This window comes from Eublepharis macularius, chromosome 4, assembly GCF_028583425.1.
Source record: "Eublepharis macularius isolate TG4126 chromosome 4, MPM_Emac_v1.0, whole genome shotgun sequence".
In the NCBI taxonomy this organism is placed as follows: domain Eukaryota; kingdom Metazoa; phylum Chordata; class Lepidosauria; order Squamata; family Eublepharidae; genus Eublepharis; species Eublepharis macularius.
The window spans coordinates 159,604,064-159,621,993 of NC_072793.1; the positions used below are offsets into that span (position 1 = coordinate 159,604,064).

At 46.8% G+C, this 17,930-nt stretch overlaps 1 protein-coding gene across 1 annotated transcript in view; it reads left to right on the plus strand.

Annotated features, from left to right (window-relative positions):
• The first annotated feature begins 3,997 nt into the window (after nucleotides 1-3,997).
• Nucleotides 3,998-17,930, plus strand: part of CCHCR1 (coiled-coil alpha-helical rod protein 1) — a 28,388-nt gene continuing 14,455 nt past the window's right edge. The window contains exons 1-11 of the mRNA XM_054977326.1: nucleotides 3,998-4,280; nucleotides 4,786-4,872; nucleotides 7,003-7,216; nucleotides 7,635-8,145; nucleotides 8,285-8,427; nucleotides 8,529-8,649; nucleotides 8,733-8,843; nucleotides 10,199-10,348; nucleotides 10,576-10,686; nucleotides 11,231-11,337; nucleotides 12,180-12,292. Coding sequence (XP_054833301.1) covers nucleotides 4,803-4,872; nucleotides 7,003-7,216; nucleotides 7,635-8,145; nucleotides 8,285-8,427; nucleotides 8,529-8,649; nucleotides 8,733-8,843; nucleotides 10,199-10,348; nucleotides 10,576-10,686; nucleotides 11,231-11,337; nucleotides 12,180-12,292 — 1,651 coding nt within the window. The 5' untranslated portion in view covers nucleotides 3,998-4,280; nucleotides 4,786-4,802. The remainder of the gene's footprint in view (nucleotides 4,281-4,785; nucleotides 4,873-7,002; nucleotides 7,217-7,634; nucleotides 8,146-8,284; nucleotides 8,428-8,528; nucleotides 8,650-8,732; nucleotides 8,844-10,198; nucleotides 10,349-10,575; nucleotides 10,687-11,230; nucleotides 11,338-12,179; nucleotides 12,293-17,930) is intronic.

Here is a 17,930-nt window from a genome sequence, read left to right on the forward strand (position 1 = left end):
TAGTCTTAAAGGTGCTACTGGACTCTTTTTAATTTCTCCACAGCTTCTCCGACCAAACTGTGCTAAATGATACATTATGGGGGAGATCTATGACTAGATCGGGCAATGTATCCTGCTTCTACAGCAGAAATTAGTTCACCTGAGCTGGTATTATCTCTGGTAGGGGCTAATATGGGTGCCTGTATTTTTCTCCCTTAACAGGGATAATGGTAATTGGGAGACACAGTTTCTGTAAGAAAAAGTGCTGGGGGGGAGGGGGCTTGTGTTGCCACCTCAGCTCAAATTACTCACATTCAGCGTCTTAGGAGATTGTTACAAATCTTCCACCTAATGTATAGTTTAGCTGTGCTGCTGTTATTCTTTTTCTCATGTACATGGTATATTTTGAATGTGGACCTATATACTACAGCTTATCTGACCATGCTGTTTTGAAAAGCGGCTCTCAGAACTGCACTGCCGTACTGTACTTTGGAATCTGGAACGTTCAGAATTTTTCAGAATATCAATAGACAAGGGTGCCACGTCTGAGCATTACTTTTGTAACTACCTAAATTGTAAAGTATGTGTAGGTTCAAAACATTGTCTCATTCTTTTCATCCTGTTCATATTATAAAGAGCCACATCTTTTTCATTCCTTTCATTTATTCTTGAGACTTATATCTCGCCCTCTCCACAAGAAGGCTCAGGGCGGGTCACAACAACACTAAAAATACAGATGTAATTTACATCAAAACAATATATATTAAACAATATAACTGTCAATATCAACCGTCACAAAATAAAGATGTGTTTAAGGCTTCTATATACAGGATTATGATCCAGAGTTACCAGATCACTGAAGGGGGGTTTATTTTTGAAAGCTGTAACACACACACACACATGCATGCTTGAGTTGAAAAAAGAACCCATGTGTGTGTGGGGGGGGTTCAGTCGTCTAGTGATAGCAGTTGGCCTGGCTTACATTACCTTAAGCAGAAAAGGCTTGAGTCTGCAAAATCTCATGCTGCAATAACATGTAGTTTAGTTGAGGTAGGGTTCTTGTTATCGTTGACACAGATTTAACATGGCTATCCCACTGAAACCCATTACTCAGGCCCTGTTTTCCATTCCGTTGAATCAAATAGTTTTTATTAAACAAAACAGTCAATGGGCATGATTGCTTTACAGAGCACAAGAAGGCACGTCTCTGCCCCAAGGAGCTTACAATCTAAAATCTGAGACAAGGAAGGAGACAACCCAAACTGAGCTTTTCCCTTGCTTGACTAGACTTGTGTAATCTGTACGCAGGTCTGCCCAGAAATGAGTTATGTACCTGTTTTCTCCCCTGATATGGAGCAAATCGTAATAGTTGTAGCCAATGTTGTTCAATAAAGGGTAATACCCTACTTATAATGATTTTTGCCTAGCTGGGAAAAATGTCTTCTTTTGCAGTTGATGACTTGATTGCCAGTGCAATTCTAAGCAGGTTTCCTCAGAAGCCTATTAAAGCCTACTTATCTGGCCTTATTCCCAGGAAAGCAGTTTTAGGATTACACCGTTAGCTATGAATTTGTAACTTCAGAACTATAGAGCTTGAGTCGTGTGGATAATTTTGAGGAGAGTCAGAAATGGATTAGAATGCTGTTTTATACTTCCTTTGATATCCCTGGAACTTTGTTGTTATGTTGTTGCTGAAATAAATCTTACTTTGGGTAACAAAAGAGCAACATCCTTGCCATCCATGATGATGCACCTAAGCACTACACCTCATGTTAAAAGAACATTTAGCAAAAACCACCAGCAACTATAAACAGCTAGAAAGGTCTGCAGAGACACCTATCTGCAAATCCCTGACTGGCTTATCCATTTTGGCTGCACAAAAAGAGGACGGATGGTGGCAGTGGCCAAATATGGACCTCGTAGTCCAATCTGGTTGACGTAGAGTGCAAACCTATGCTCATTTACTGCACTCTCTTCTTGACGGCCTTGTGACATTCTACAAGGTTCCCAAATACACATCAAGCATCAAGAGATATAAGAGACTTTGCAGGTCTACTGCTTGCCCTTCTTTATGTTTATGAACTTATGGTAAAGGAGGAGTTCAGAGAAACAACTTAATTTGTTTTGCAGAGCAGTTTCAGATATGGGGGGGCTTGGTCTTTGGATACTGGCTGTAACATAGATTTAACAATAGAAGCAACGTCTGGGTAAGGTAAATCTAATTAGGCCCAGACAACCTGAAGGACTGCCGCATCCCCAAAATTTACTGTCCACAGTCTTGAGGTTGTCAAAGAATTCTGTGTTACAGGAATCCATAATGGCATGGCTAATTTTGGTTGATAACCACTTGCAGGCCTTCTCAGCTGCCACAACTCAGTTTAGAATCCCCACCCTGCCATAGAAGCTCACTAGGTGGCCTTGCCCTGACCTGGATGGCCCAAGCTAGCCTGATCTTGTCAGATCTCCTAAGTCTAAGCAGGGTTGGATAGCATTTGGATGGGATACCATCAAGGAAGTCCAGGGTTGCTACAGAGGCAGTCAATGGCAAGCCACCTCTGTTAGTCTCGTGGGTCACCATAAGTCAGCCATGACTTGATGTCACTTTACACAGAGATGACTATGTACTACCATCACCCTCAGACTAATCTACCTCACAAGGTGGTTGTGAGGACAAGACAAGCTATGATGGGGAGAAAAGCAAGGTATAAATATCTAAATTTTAAAAGCTCTGCTTCCCCCCCCTTTTTATTATTGAAGGGTTTTTACAATTAAATTCCTACCTTGATTTTAAATGATTGGATGTTACTAATATAACCAGTGCTCAGTTTCTTTATTTTTATGGTCTTGGTGTTACAGCTGTGTTCTGCACCAAGTATAAGCTGCCTTGAATGGCAGCATGTGAATAGCTTAAATAAATAACTTGGAGGGGGGGGGGGGGGAATGGTCATATTATTACCAAGATCACCTAGTGAACTTCAATGACCAAGCAGGATTTGAACTCAGGTCTCTTCAGCACTTTAACCACCACTCCACATCATGGTCATATATGCCACCAGATAATTGCAAACAAAACTTGTTGAAACTACAGGAGTATAAGGAACCCATTTCTGATGAGTGACCCAAACATGGATTTGGAACAAGACATATTCAGAAGACCCCCCCCCCCCCATATCTTTTGACAGCGGCATTACAAAGTAGACAATCTGGACTTTTCGCAGCCCAGAAATAAAACAAAATGAAATAAGCTTCGCCTGACGTTTTTAACTATTGAAAGCACAGGAAAAAAATTAAGAGCCCTAATCCAAAACGATAGCAGGAAGAGATTCCAAGATTTGATTAGGATACATTCCCTGAAGAGGTTTCCCCACTTCTACAGGGTTGCCAAAAAAATGAACATCCTTCGGTCGAAGGTCAGTAAAAGGGAGAGGCAGAAAACTGGCCAACCCCGAGATTGCGACATTCTCTTTAAAGACACAAAAGGGCTTCGCCTGAGAAAGAAAAACCGCATCACGCGAGTGTTCTCTACCAATGCCTGATTCGCTACTTTCGAAAAGCGCGCCCTTATAACCCATCTTTCCTATCCGGGCTATTAGCCGTATCGTTGGAAACGGCGAGGAGCGTCTCGCGTCACTTGGGGAAGCTATCCGATTGGTTGAGGGGCGGACCGCGCCGCTTTCCTTTCTCTCCAGATATCTTAATCGATGCAGTTTAAGTTCCTCCTCAATGCTATTCGGATTTGTCCAGTGTTCCAATGTAGGCGTTACCGTTTCCTCAAAGACTCGGTAAACTTGGGGGGGGGGGGTCATGGTATGCGCATGAGCAGTGTGACAGATCGGTTGATGGAAGGTTAGCAGCCGTTAGTAGGAGGTGGGGGGCTGTAAGCCGGCGGTAGTCTACAGTGATAGCCAATGAGGGCAAGGCGGGTTTCAGAAGGCAACCAATGAGAAGAAAGGGGCAGAGGAAACTGGGGAGCAGCTAATGGGGGGAAATGGAGACCTAGTAGGCAACCAATGAAGTGAAAGCTGAGATCTGGGGAGCAGTTTATGACGAGGAAGCAGACGTTATACTGAGAAATTGGAAGAGCGGGATTGTCAGCTTCTTTTCTTGTCAGGGCTCCTGTGCATTTACCAACTGTGTGAAAATCAGATATTTCTCTCATGACCGCAGCCGCATGCTGGGAACGGATTAAAACTTTCATCTGTCAAGTAGCTGTTAAAAGGCAAAGGAGCTGCTTACCATGGCATTGACTAGTGAGGAGCTAGGGTTGCTGGTGAATGGCAAATGAGAAAGGAGATTCTGAGGTAAAAAAGAATAGAGTGATCCACAGAAGGCAATATATATGTTATTGAACGGGTTGTTCAATAATAAGAAGGGAGAGTTAAAAGAACAATGGATATTTCAAGGCAGTCTGTTGGAAATGCATGAGGCCTTCCAGGATTTGCCCATGTGGAAGCTTGAATGATCAAATAATGTACTTTACTTCCTGCATTTTGCCTGGTGCAGAAAATGGAACTATTCCTTGGACCAGCCACAGCCGCTAGAGGAGGAGTGAGCCACATCTTGACAATCAGTATATGAATGGCTTCTAGAAGAACGTGATTCTGTGAAGTAACCAAAAGTGTAGTGTATGCACTTTCTCCCATTTCTCAAAAGCTGTTTCACATACTGGCATATTTCCCTGCAGTGCAGTGTAGTGCAGTGCAGTGCTGTTTTTACAATGACTTGCGCCTTGTATTTCAAAACAAAGTGATATGAACTTGTGTGTATATGGCTCAATTATACAAGTTTTTCCTGTGTCTTTCTCAGAACTGGCACTTGTAACCATGGATGGAAGAAAAGATTTGGCTAAACAGCTGGAGCCTCCTGCTACCTTCGGAGCTTCAAGACCCACTGGTAAAAGAACAAGTTTGTTATTTCCATGTATAGTGATTTGTTCATATTTATAGCCTTCTCTGCTCAGAGTGCTTAAAGGGTATGTTGCATGAATATGAACATTTATTTATTTATTTAATGTAATTTATGGCCTGCCTTTCTCACTGAGACTCAAGCCGGATTACACAGTGTGAGATTAGTACAATAAGTATCAAGGACAATTTCATAAACAATGCCATAGGGTATATAAACATAAATTTACAAAGATATAGCATTAACAAGAATCCAATACAGAGTTGAAGAAATGCTGAAACAGAACAGGCCTGAGGGACATCTGGCTGGCCTCCACCAGGGCCAGGGCTTTTTCTGCCCTGACCCCAGCCTGGTGGAACACACTCCCGCTGGAGATCCGGGCCCTGCGGGACCTATTACAGTTCTGCAGGGCTTGCAAAATGGAGATGTTCCGCCAGGTCTTTGGCTGAGGACCAGCGGGTGGCCCCTGTTATCCTATCTAAGATCGCTACCTCTTCTATGACTGCCCGCGGCTATGCGTTTTACCCACAGCTATGACCTATGCAGCTCTTTTATTAGTATCCAAAGTAGCCTATATATAAGGGCACCAGAGTATTTTAATATAAGTTTTTAAATCTGTTTTTAAAGTTGACTATTAATTTATGTGTTTTAATTATGATGTGAGCTGCCCTGAGCCCATTCGTGGGGAGTGTGGGATATAAGTCAAATAAAATAAGTCAAATAAAATAAAAAAAATAAATAATAAGCAATTCTAGGGCTGACACAGGAGCACATATTTAAAGCAACATATAGTATGTAAGCCAACATAGTGATGAAGTTTATGGTCCCTAACTCATTAGTGGAGCATCTAAGACCCCCTTCCTACAATACAAAAGCCTTTTTGAATAATTTGGTTTTGCATTGTTTGCGGAATGCTAGGAGAATGGGTGCTTTTCCTAACCTCAGGTAGGCTGTTTCACAGGGTAGGGGCTACCACAAAGAAAGCCTGTGTACAGGCTGCTGTTGATTTCTCCCATGTGCAAGATGGCACCTGCAGGAGACCCTGTTCAGATGGTGAAGTTGCCACAGAGGAACATAGGGAGGGAGGTGGTCCCGTAGGTATGCCGGACCAAGGCCATGAAGAGCTTTGTATGTGATAACCAATACCTTGAACTGAGCACAGTAACTGATAGGTAGTCAATGGAGTGACTGAAAAATGGGGGTGATGTTCATGCTCCTGCTTGCGCCCCATGTCCTTCAAGACTCTGCATGGGATTATTTAGCCATTAAGTACTAGTGAAACTTGTTAGTTACTTTTATCGTGAACAGTCCTTTCACTGATTAAATTTTAAGCAATTACATTTCACTGCATTGTGTGGCCTTTTGATCCTGCTGTTTATATTTTTCTCTTCCTAAGCATATATATGTTGCCTAATGAGAACCTACTACATACATTTGACAAAGTCAGCTGTAGTCCATGAAAGTTGATGCTGGAATAAAATCCAATCTTTTAAAATAATAACAACAACATTTGATTTATATACTGCCCTTCAGGACAACTTAATATCCACTCAGAGTGGTTTACAAAGTATGTTATTATTATCTCCACAACAATAATCACCCTGTGAGGTGGGTGGAGTGAGAGCTCATAGAAGCTGTGACTGACGCAAGGTCACCCAGCTGGCTTCAAGTGGAGGAGTGGGGAATCAAACCCGGTTCTCCAGATTAGAGTCTCGTGCTCTTAACCACTACACCAAACTGGCATTACACCAAGATGCCACAAGACTCCTGTACATTTTTGCACCAACAGACTTGACATGGCTAACCTTCTGGAATGATTGCTTTGTTTGGATTCTAAAGAATTAGTTGGGGTTTATTAACTTTTACTACAGTAATGCTGACTTTCTGACATCAGTCTTGCACCTGTCTTCTGAACGAGTTCTCACCCATAATAGTGTGAATGCCACTTATCTGTAGCAGCTCCCTTCTCTTCATCCACTGGGAAGAAACCTCTCAAATCAGAAACAGAGATCTTACATATATGTGGTTTTCATACTGTCGTGCATTCCAGTTTTCCATATTTCCTGTACTTATGTGCCATGCCGTGTGTCTAGTTACCTGTTTATGCTTTTCTTACAGGTCTCAAGGGACTGATCCCACCATCGCATTTCCAGAGCAGGTCAGCACCTCCCCTAATGGGGAGTGCTACTGCTTTACCTAATTGGGAGGCAGTGGAACTCAGGCGAGAAAACCAGCGACTAAAGGATGAACTTCATAGATGGGCTGCAACAGAAGATGTGGCCAGCGGGGGCAGGGTGACAGACAAAACAGAAGATGCAGGAACAAGAACCAGGTGAAAAGCCCTGTGTCTCATTTATTGTTGCGTGATCTGGTGGATCCTGAATTAGAACGTGACATAGAATTTTTTAAAGTCTATAGCTGATGCACTACTCTGAACTTCTGATTCTCAGATGAAAGCTGCCATTTGGAAAGATACAGTTCAGCGTAGCTAGGGAGAGCTGTTCTAGCTCTACCATCTCAGTGGCTTTCATCTGTGTTTGCCTAGTGATCACCCAGGATATGGTAAAATTCAGTTGATGACCATCTTGAAGCATTGAAGCTTCTCTGATGTGTGAATCTTCAGTCAGGGGCCTTTAAGGGGGGAAATACATTGAAATCTATTTCCTGTACTCCCAGACTAGTAGGTTCTAGAAAGATGCCCCCTGGGGGAGGGAGGACTTTCTGACATGCTTTTCTTCCCTACCTCACAGATCCCTCGATAGAGAAGCTGATCCCTCAAGTATGCGTCACACTCTGGCCATGTCCCAACAGGCGGAGATCATTTCTCACCAACTTCACGAGATCCAGAGGCTGGAGGCTGAACTTGCTGCCCTGCGAGTTGCATCAGCCCGGCAGGAGGCAACAGCTGCCAGTCGGGAAAATACTCTCGCTCACCTCCAGGGGGAGCTGGCAGATCTCAGAAGCCAGAGCCAGGTGGAGTCAACTGCCTTGAAGGCAGAACTGGAGGAAATCAAGGGGAGTAGGAAACGGGAGCTTGAGACTGTGAAGGAAGAACTAGAGCAACTGAGGAGCCAGGCTTGCCTGGAAGCAGATTGCTTGAGAGAGGAACTCAAGTCAGCCAAGGAAAGACACAGCTGTGAAATTGGATTGGCACAGGAAGCGCTGCAGAGGGCGCTTGAAGAGGCAGAAGCTGAACGGAAAAGGCAGGAGGAGAGAGCACAAGAGCGCCTACAGGCTGCACTCAGGGAGCACCAGGCTGAGGTATGTGCTGAGAGAAGAGCATTTTGGGAGATGAGAATGGTGCCAAGTGAAAACAGCCTGCGATAGGGCTTGTGTGGTTCATTATACAGGAACTGGAGAGGCTGAGTGTCAGGATTCTAGAGTCTCTTTCTTCCCACAGATTTCTAGACTCTCTGAAGCCCACAGAGCTGAAGTTTCTTCCTTGAAGCATCAAGCACAAGTCCTCCAAAAGGATCTGGAAGCTCAGCAAAAGGAAGCTGCCCAACTGCAGGAAGAGAGGGATGTTGTCCGGAATCAGCTCCGGTATGATCTGTTCCTCTAGACTACTGTTATCCTCCCCTCGGGGCACACCCGGGTTTCTCATCAGGTTGTCTTGAAGGCAACTTCATGTTTTTCTCCTCCAGAGCAGCTGAGGCAGAGCTGACTTCCCAGAATGCTTTGCTGATGCAGCTGAAGACATACGTTGGAGAGCAGGAGTCAAGACAGCCCAGTTTGGAGCAAGAACAGCTGATCAGTAGAGTGCAGGTTAGTTCTCAAAAAGGATGCCCACGTGCTTCAAAGGACAGAGCTCGTGCTCTTCACTTGACACCCTTTCTCTCTTGCCTCAGCACCTGGAAGAGGAAAAGGATGCCTTGAAGACAACAGTCGAGCTCCTGCAGGTTCGTTTGACTTCGCTCAGTGATATCCTGACCCTACAGGAGATGGAGCTCGCCAGGAAGGTAGTTATATGCGGGCACACTGAAGGGCACTGTTCCTTTCCATGCAAATTAATGGGAAGTAGTTGATCTGACTGTTCACAGAGGTTAGGGGGAAATCCTGCCTCCCCCCCCAATTCAAGTATTTTTCTTTGGTTCAGTCTATGCTGTAGTTCTATGACTAGCGAAGTCTTTTGACTTTAAATGTGTCTGGGGAGGGGTGAGAACAGGGGTGGGGGAAAGGATTGGTTATTTATCCCACCCACTGCCTCCATGATCAAACATGTACCCCACTCCTGTTTTAAGATCCAGCAGAGAGAACACAATATGGGTTGGTGTCTTTTTTCCCCCTACCAGAGACTGGTAGGGAAACAACATGGTAAAGGAGTTGGGCCTGAATAACTTTCAAAAAGTTCCAGTCATCGAACTCCAGTACTGCATGTATGTTGTCTCTTAGTAAATGTAAGGACTACTAAGTAGGAGTAAATCTTACTCAGTTCAATGAGATTTACTCCCAGGTAAGTGTGCATAAGATTGCAGCCGCGGTCTCCCTGTCACTCTGCTCATTTTTAAGCTTGTTGCAGTACGGCAGTGTACGTCCAGCAGTTTCCGAACTGTATTTGGGAGGTTAATTCCAGTATTTAACAATGACAAGAAGCTTCTTTTTTGCAGTTCCTATACTGTGAGAACTGGAGCAGACAGTGGATCCAAGGATGTGACTATACTACAAACCAGAACATTTTTTAACCCCCGTGTCTTTCCTTGTCGTCAGGGCCCTTTAACAGAACTACAATTCCCAGAGCATTATGGGGTATAGCAATGTCCGTTCCAACAGGTGTAACATTGTGTTTTATTCTGGGGCCTCATTCTCAGGAATAACAGATGAGGTAGTAAATCTGTGTCTGGACTGTACCACTTCAGAACAAGCTCTCATGATAGATCGAACCTTTAGCAATTAAATCTTTCATGCATACAGAACTATGTCGGTGGAGGAGGGGAAGGTTGCATGCCTAGGCTTGTCCTGACATGCTATTTTTCTGTGTATTTTTTTTTAATTTGCTGTTGGTGGGAGAGATAAGGCATCCAGTTGCACCTTCGCACTAGCCTATGGGAGCCCCTTCCCAGCCAGTTTTTCACAGGGAGCCCCGAAATTACATTTCCAGAGAGCCCAAAGGAGCATCTTCAGCACCCCTTATGTAGAACTCGGGAATCTTGATTTTCAACTCCGCTCTCTGTCCACAGATCCCCTACTGTGTTCAGAAAAAATAGATACTTGTATTCTGAAATGGGAACAGTTTGGATAAGGTTTAAAGCTCCAGCTTAATGTTTTTAAGAGTGCTAGGCATCATGATGAAATTGTTGTGTTTGTGAACCCTCAGGTCCACCTCAAAGATCCTCTCCAGTCGGAGTCATCTCAGAAACTTCAATGCCTGCTGAGCCGGTGGCGGGAGAAAGTCTTTTCTCTTTTGGTGCAGCTGAAATCTCAGGAGCTTTGCCATATGGACACCACTAAACTGCTGCAGAGGAAGGTAATGTGGACTGATAGAAAGATGGAGCTCTTAAAACACATTGAAAGCTGCAGACTTGGTTTTTCTTAAGACCGAGTGAGAGTTGTTGGGAACCAGAAGTCCTGAGTTGTATAGGAAGGAGGCTGAAGCAGCTTTTGGGAAATTGGCGATTCCCATGAAAGGTTGGATGAGAAGGGCCGTGGGCACAGGTAAGACTGGAAATCAGTATTTCACCTCCATTTCTATAGGTAAAAGAACTTGAAGAAGAAGTCGAGTCCAAAGACCAGAAGGTGACAGTGTTGCTTCACAGCCTTGAGGACAAGACGGCAGAAGCTGATATGGAAAGAGTGAGGAACAAGGTAATGTTCTCTTAAGTGCCTAACCGTGCGACCTGGAGTCCTATCATGGAGTTGAAGCTAAGCCTTGTGATATGGGGCTGGAGAGTGCCTCACCACCACCACTTCAATCGTTGCACATCCAGAAATCCTCCAGTTTAAACGTACAGCTAGACTAAGAAGGCCCTGGCCTGGATGGCCCAGGCTAGCTTGATCTCATCAGAAGCTAAGTAAGGTCAGCCCTGGTTAGTATTTGGATGGGAGACCACCAGTGAAGTCCAGGGTTGCTACACAGAAGCAGGCAATGGAAAACTACCTCTGAAGTCGCTTTCTTTGAAAATCCTACAGGGTCACCATAAACTGCCTGTAACTTGATGGTGCTTTTACATACACAGACTAAGAAGAGGTGCTTCATGCCTGCTGCTTAAAATGGGCTTTTGCTGTGGAAAAAAGAGCCCTTATGTGATATTTGACTCTGAAAAGTGGGCTGAACCACTGGCAAGTGTGTTTAGGCTCCATCTCATTCAGGAAGTCACATTGCTCCTTACCACTTTATCCTTTCTTTCAGACTCTTAAGATGGAAGTGTCACACTCTAAAGAATTGGCACAGAAACTCCACCAGAGGGTAGAGGCTGGTGAAAATGCCCTTCAGGGACTTGTGGAGTCAGTCAGCAGGTAATGAGGAGGGAGAAAGCAAGAAAGGTGGGACCCGCAGAATCACCTTTTCATTCCGTAATTCATTAATCATCATTACATTGGTCACATTGGCCTTTGGTCATAACATTCTGATATACAGGGCAGCTTTTTTAAAAAGGTCTCACAAACCATTTTTTCTTCAAAAGAGCTAGTACTGTACAGTGGTTAGATCAGACTAGGATCTGGGAGACCCAGGTTCAAATCCCACTTCGGCTTCAGAAGTTTGCTGGATGACCTTGGGCCAGTCCCAAACACCTACCTCACAGGGTCATTGTGAATAAAAAGTGGTGGAGAGGAGAATGATGTAAGCGGCTTTGGGTCCCCAGTGGGGAGAAAGATGGAGTATAAATGAAGCAGATAGATAAAATCTTTGTCACAAATCACCGTAGCTTCACTTTTCAGAGTAATCCTAAACAGAGTCACTCCAGTCTAAGCCGATTGAAATCAATGGGCTCAAACTGGCGGAACTCTATTTAGGATTGCACGGATCTTTTTTTTCTTTCACTGTAAAAGTCAGTTCTTCAAGGCTGACTTACTGCAAGTATTGCCTTGAAGAATGTGGGGTGATTTCTAAATGGCAAGCTGGGGGCGCATTTCAGCCTGCTATGTCTGACTTTTTTCCCCTGAAAATTACTGAATAATGTGGAGAGTTGGTGGGATGGGGGAGAACCTTGTAATGGTCTGGGTCTTTATCCCAATTTATTTTAATCTTTGCGTCCCCTGGCTTTTTAATTAGCCTTTTTCTTGTTTGGCCCTCATGTAGAGTTCTTTGACTGTCCATTTTAATGTTCCACTGAGACACTGTGTTTTTGGCTACACAGGCTACACCACCAACTGATGGACCAGGAAGAGACGTGGAAAGCGGCGTTGTCACGCCTGTTGGGACTGGGAAACAGAATTTCCTTTGCAACCAAGAGAGTTGACACCGTCCAAGGTGACAGAGTGCGGTAATGCAATCCTAAGGAGAGTTAAATCCTTCTAAGACTGTTGAAATTGGTGATAAGCTTAGAACAGTGTTGTAACTGCTTAGGATGGTACTGTTAGGCTGGGATTTTTTCCATCATACTCACATAACACTCCTACCTGGCATTTCTTATCCCAAACCAGATGCATTTCCTCTATGTCATGACTTAAATTAATTTCTGCAGTGTTAACGGTATATTGGCTCTTAGTGCAGTGTTTTGCTCTCAACGTGTGAATGTATGCTGGCATTGCCAATCAACAGTTGTAAAGTCTAGGGATTCTAGCTTTCTTTCATTTATATACAAATTACATATAGAATTTTACAGTTACACTGCACATGTAGTATATTTAGACATTTGAAAACAACTTGGTCCGCTTCACATTCCCAGTAAGGTTAGGATTTTGACAACAGTTAAAAACAAATTCCTTTTCACGACCACAAAATGTTCTCTTCAGCATAGCAGGCATTCTTCAGATTATTCCTAGAATTCTACAGACCGACCCCACCTCTTGGAGGACATATCTTTATCACGAACTAATGTACAAAACCTGTCTGTATTCAGTGGGCTTGTTTCTAAGTAAGCACGCGTAGGACTGATATTTTTCCCTATCATGCTGCTTGCGGTCCTGTGCTTATGGGAGAAATCCCCATGGAACTGGGTAGGGCTCAGAGTAAACACGCCTAGTATTGGGCTGTTAAGCCACTTCAAAACAGTTATGTTCTTTCTCCCCTGGGATCTATAATCCCGTGAAAAATCCTAGGGATCTCTAACAGAGTTCTTATCCACTTTAGCAAACTAAAAAGTCCCAGGAAACTTGGAGGGAAGCCATGTTATTTATTATTTATTTTTATTTTATTTATTATTTATTCAAGGCAGATTACAAAATGTATTCAAAACAATAAGACAACAGATAAGCAAAGTATTAGGACTAGATGGTTGTTGTGGGTTTTCCGGGCTGTATTGCCGTGGTCTTGGCATAGGAACTACAATGCCAAGACCACGGCAATACAGCCCGGAAAACCCGCAACAACCATCGTTCTCCGGCCGTGAAAGCCTTCGACAATATTAGGACTAGGATTACAGAAATGTGAAGCAAGGCATAAGTGTTAGACATGGTATGTTAACAATGCCCAAAAATGGAATAGTAGAAAACTAAGGTAATACATATGGCAAACAGTATATACAAGGGGGGAAGCATTTCATTTTCCTCCCACCCACCCCCACCCCACTATTTTTCCCTTCCCTGAAAACCCCTATAGCCTCTTCTCTTTCTTCCTTCTCTCCTTCCCACCAATCAGCCTATATCTACCCTCCCCCCCTCTCCCTGGTAGCTCTTTCCTTGGGAAACCTCTGGCCAAATTGTGCAGTTCCAGCTGAATTGGCCCTACTTGTGTGGTGGGGAGCCTGCAAAGACTTGCAGAGGGTACCCCGCTTTTTATCCCCCTGTCCACACTATTTCCTCTTTCTTTCCTCTTGGCAGCCCCCATAGTATCACCCCTTTCCTGGTTTCCTTCTCTCCTTCACACCCACACACCAACCTACCTTTTACATGCCTCCTCATCTTCAGCTATATTATTTACTTACTTTATTTATAACCTGCCTTTCTCCACAATTAAGACCCAAAGCAGCTTCCATCATTCTGCTCCCCTTTATTTTATCCTCACCCGGGAGGATAAGTTAGGCTAAGTATGTGCAATTGGCTCAGAAGTCATCTAGTGAGCTTCCGCAGCAGAGTGGCGGTTCAAACCTGGGTCTCCCAGATCATAATCTGAAACTGTAACCACTACACCACACTGTCTATGGTGCTGAACAGTGGCAAGCAGCTGGACCCGGGTGGGTGATGGAAGTTGCGTGGTAGTAAGTCACTTGGAGGTTGCTGCTGAGTGACCCCCGTGATTCTTCTGTTAAAGGCCAAAACAGCCCCGGAAAGGGCCCTGGCTCCTCAGCTTGCCTTTCCCTGTCAGAAACTGAAAATTGAAGGCTAGCAATAGTGTCATGGTTGCTTAGAAATTATCACAATGACCTGTGAGAAGGCATTCCTCAGCTACAGGCACTGCATCTATTATTTTAGAGTTTTTAACACACACACCCATGTATGTGTTTTGTTTTTAAATTTCTGATTTGTCTGCAAGCCTGGTGCTTTTTTTACAGGTTTGTATACAGACTCGTGTCTGTTCATGGCGCCAGTCTCTGGATTTAGGCATCAACAGATTTATCCACATTGAGAATTAGATACATTGGTTCATCTTCGTTCTTCTGTGCCTCCACACATGGGGACTGCGCAGGCGCAGGCCAGCCGCCGGAGAATTTTCTAGAGCTTCCATGGCTCCGAAGGGGCCGTTTGTCGCGCGCCTCAGCGACCGTTTTCCCGCCCAAACGGTCACGTGATCCTCCAGCGACCAACGGCCCCTTCCCTCAGTTCTCTTCTTGCCGCCGCTTGGAGAGAACGTGAGCTTCGTTGCTCTGTGTTTTTTGTGCTTCGTGCTTTATTCTGACTGATTGCTTGGCTTTTGACTTCGGACTTCGTGACCTCGACTATTCTTCGGATCTCGTTTTGGACGTTGTTGTGGACTCGGTAATTTGACTCGGACTGTTTTTGACCTTCCTTTCGCGTGCCCCTGAAGATGGCCTCAAAGGCTCTCTTCAAGCATTGCCTCCAATGCCACACGAAAATGGCCAAAACCGATGGCCATGAACTGTGCCTGTTCTGTTTGGGGGAGACCCATAATGTGACGGCCTGTAAAATTTGCCAGGGCTTCACCAGCAAGGCCCGACAGGAGCGCAAGGCCCGACTGAATTCCTCCCTGTGGCAGAAGGTCATGTCCGGAGGCGCTCCGTTGCCCTCCTCCAAGGCCGGCCCAAGCCCCTCTGCCGAACGGCATTCCAGAGCTGGCTCAGTGGCCTCCGCGAGGTCGGGGTCGAAACCGCATCCCCCGAGTGCCTCGGCGTCGAGAGCGGCCTCTCCAGCGCAGGGACCGGTGCGGCCGCCCCGTAGCGCGTCATCTACCAGGTCGGATCCGAGACCAGCTTCGGAACCGAGGATCCTGGTACCGAGTCCCCGGTCGGAACCGACGGTCGGATCGGTTCCGATGAAGTCTAAGAGGTCGAAGCCGAGGTCCCCTTCGAAGGCGAGGAGCGCGTCGGTTCCGAGGTCTTCTTCGGAACCAGCGAAGAAGAAAAAGAAGACCAAGCATCATCGGTCGCCGCGTCCCGCTCCTCAGGAGGAGGTCATTGTGCTTCCTCACACGCCTTCCCCTCATCTGGGCTCCCCGGAGCCAGAAGACATCTCCGTGCCGGTGCCGGATCCGATGGCCTTCGAGACGGTGCCCGCAGAATTCTCTTCGGGACCGGAGCCGAGCCCGCACCGTCGGAGCCGACCATCGCTTGCCCTTCGGTCGCCGAGGCTGGAACCGAGCCCGTCTCCTCGTCGGAGCCGTCCGTCGCCTGTCCGTCCGTCTCCACCTCTGGTCGGTCGTGAGCGGCATGGTTCCGGGAATAGTGTCCGATCAGTCCGGTCCACTGCGTCCCGGCATCGGCAGGCTTCCTACCTCCCCTCGCCATACCGTTGCCAATGGGAGGGGGCACCTGCGGGCTTCTCCGTGTCGGAACCGAGGCCTTCGACATCGAGGTCGGCGTGGGCTCCCCCTCCGCTCCAGGTTCCGGAATCCCAGCTCGGTTCCGATGAGGAGGATGGGGAGAGCTTTGGCGGCTACCAGTCGGAGTCCTGGTCCGAACCATCGCCAGCTGAGGAACTAGTGCCATCTGCGGACTCGCCATTCGAGGACCTCCGCATCTACGCCGATCAGATGGCAAGGATGGCCAAGGCTCTCGAGATGGACATCTCTTCGGCACTTCCCCAGACCAAGGACAAGCTCCTCAAACGTATCTATGGAGATAATCCTGCGTACGTTGGCTTTCCCATGCTCGAGGGCATTGAGGAGATTGTGGAGAAGGTGTGGCAGGTGCCCTGTGATCAACCTCCAACGTCCAAGCGCATCGAGCAGCTTTACAAGATCAAGCAGGGCACCTGGCCGGCGTTGGTGAAACACCCTCCACCTTCCTCCTTGGTCACAGAGGAATTCAACCCTCGACGATCGGGTCACTCCTCGGTGCCTGCCGATAAAGAAGGCAAGAAGCTTGATGCCATGGGCAGGCGCCAGTACATCGTCGCTTCGCTGGGTCTGAGGATTGCCAACTACCAGACCATCATGGCAGGGTACCAACTGTACCTCTGGGAGAAGTTGGCATCCTATACCCGGGACCTCCCACCTGAGCAGAAGGCTGTGGTGTCCCTGCTGCAAACAGAGGCTGTCCGGCTGTCTAAACAGCAAATGAACGCTGGGAGCCACGCTGCTGACACTGCTGCTAGGGGGATGGCGTCGGCGGTGGTCCTCAGGCGCCACTCCTGGTTGCGGTCTACGGCCCTGTCCCAGGAGGTGCGTTCCAGGGTGGAGAGCATGCCCTTTGAAGGGGACTCGCTGTTCTCCAAATCGACCGACGAGACCCTGAAAAAGAAAAAAGAGGACAGGCAGACGGCGCGGTCCTTGGGTCTGGCTCCAGCGGACAAGCCCTCCTCCAGGTCACGGTACACTCCCCGGTCCGGCCCTTACCACTACCAGGGCAGATACCAACAGCAGCGGCCGGGCTACCATCAGTATCCTGCTTACCAGCAGCGGCCCTACCCTCCCGCACAACAGCAGAGGAGGCGTCGGCCCTTCAAGCCTCGTCAGGCACAGCAACTGGCCCAGCAGAAAGACCAGCAGGGCGCCGGGAGGCAGTACTGACGGGTCGCGCCAGCCGTACCCCCGAACTTTTCGGACAGACTTAGTCCACTCCTCTCTGAGTGGGAGTCAATAACATCTGACTCATGGGTCTTAACTATTGTTGAACTGGGGTACGGGCTGGAGTTTGTTGAGCTGCCTAGATGCAGTTCACCCCTGACAGCTGTCAATAACACTATGGCCGAGCTGGATGCGGAGATCGTGTCGCTCTTAGCCAAGGGTGCTGTGGAAGAATTGCCTTATGAGGACTCTGTAAAGGGTTTCTTCTCTAGGTTCTTCCTGGTCCCTAAGAAGGATGGGGGCTTACGTCCCATCTTAGATCTGAGGGGCCTTAATGCCTTCCTCAAGGTGACCAAGTTCAAAATGGTAACGTTGGCGGCTGTGATCGCCTTGCTGAGGCAAGGGGATTGGTTTGCGGTTCTTGACTTAAAGGACGCATACTTTCACGTGGGCATACGGAAGGAGCACAGGAAGTACCTGAGTTTTGTTTACTGGCAAAGGGTTTTCCGGTATAAGGTGCTCCCCTTTGGCCTGTCCACTGCCCCACGAGTGTTCACTAAATGTGTGGCCCCTGTGGTTTCCTTCCTACGGGAAGAAGGCTGTACCATCTTTCCGTACCTCGATGACTGGCTCATCGTGGCTGAATCGGAGTCTAGGCTGGTGCAGGACATTGGCTTGGTACTTAGTACTTGCCAACGCCTGGGGCTCCTGGTGAACTTGGAGAAATCCAAACTGGTGCCCAACTGCAAGGTGTCCTACATTGGTGCACTTTTGGACTCTGTAGAGGGTAAGGCCCTGCTCCCCTTGGAGAGGGCTCGGTCCCTAA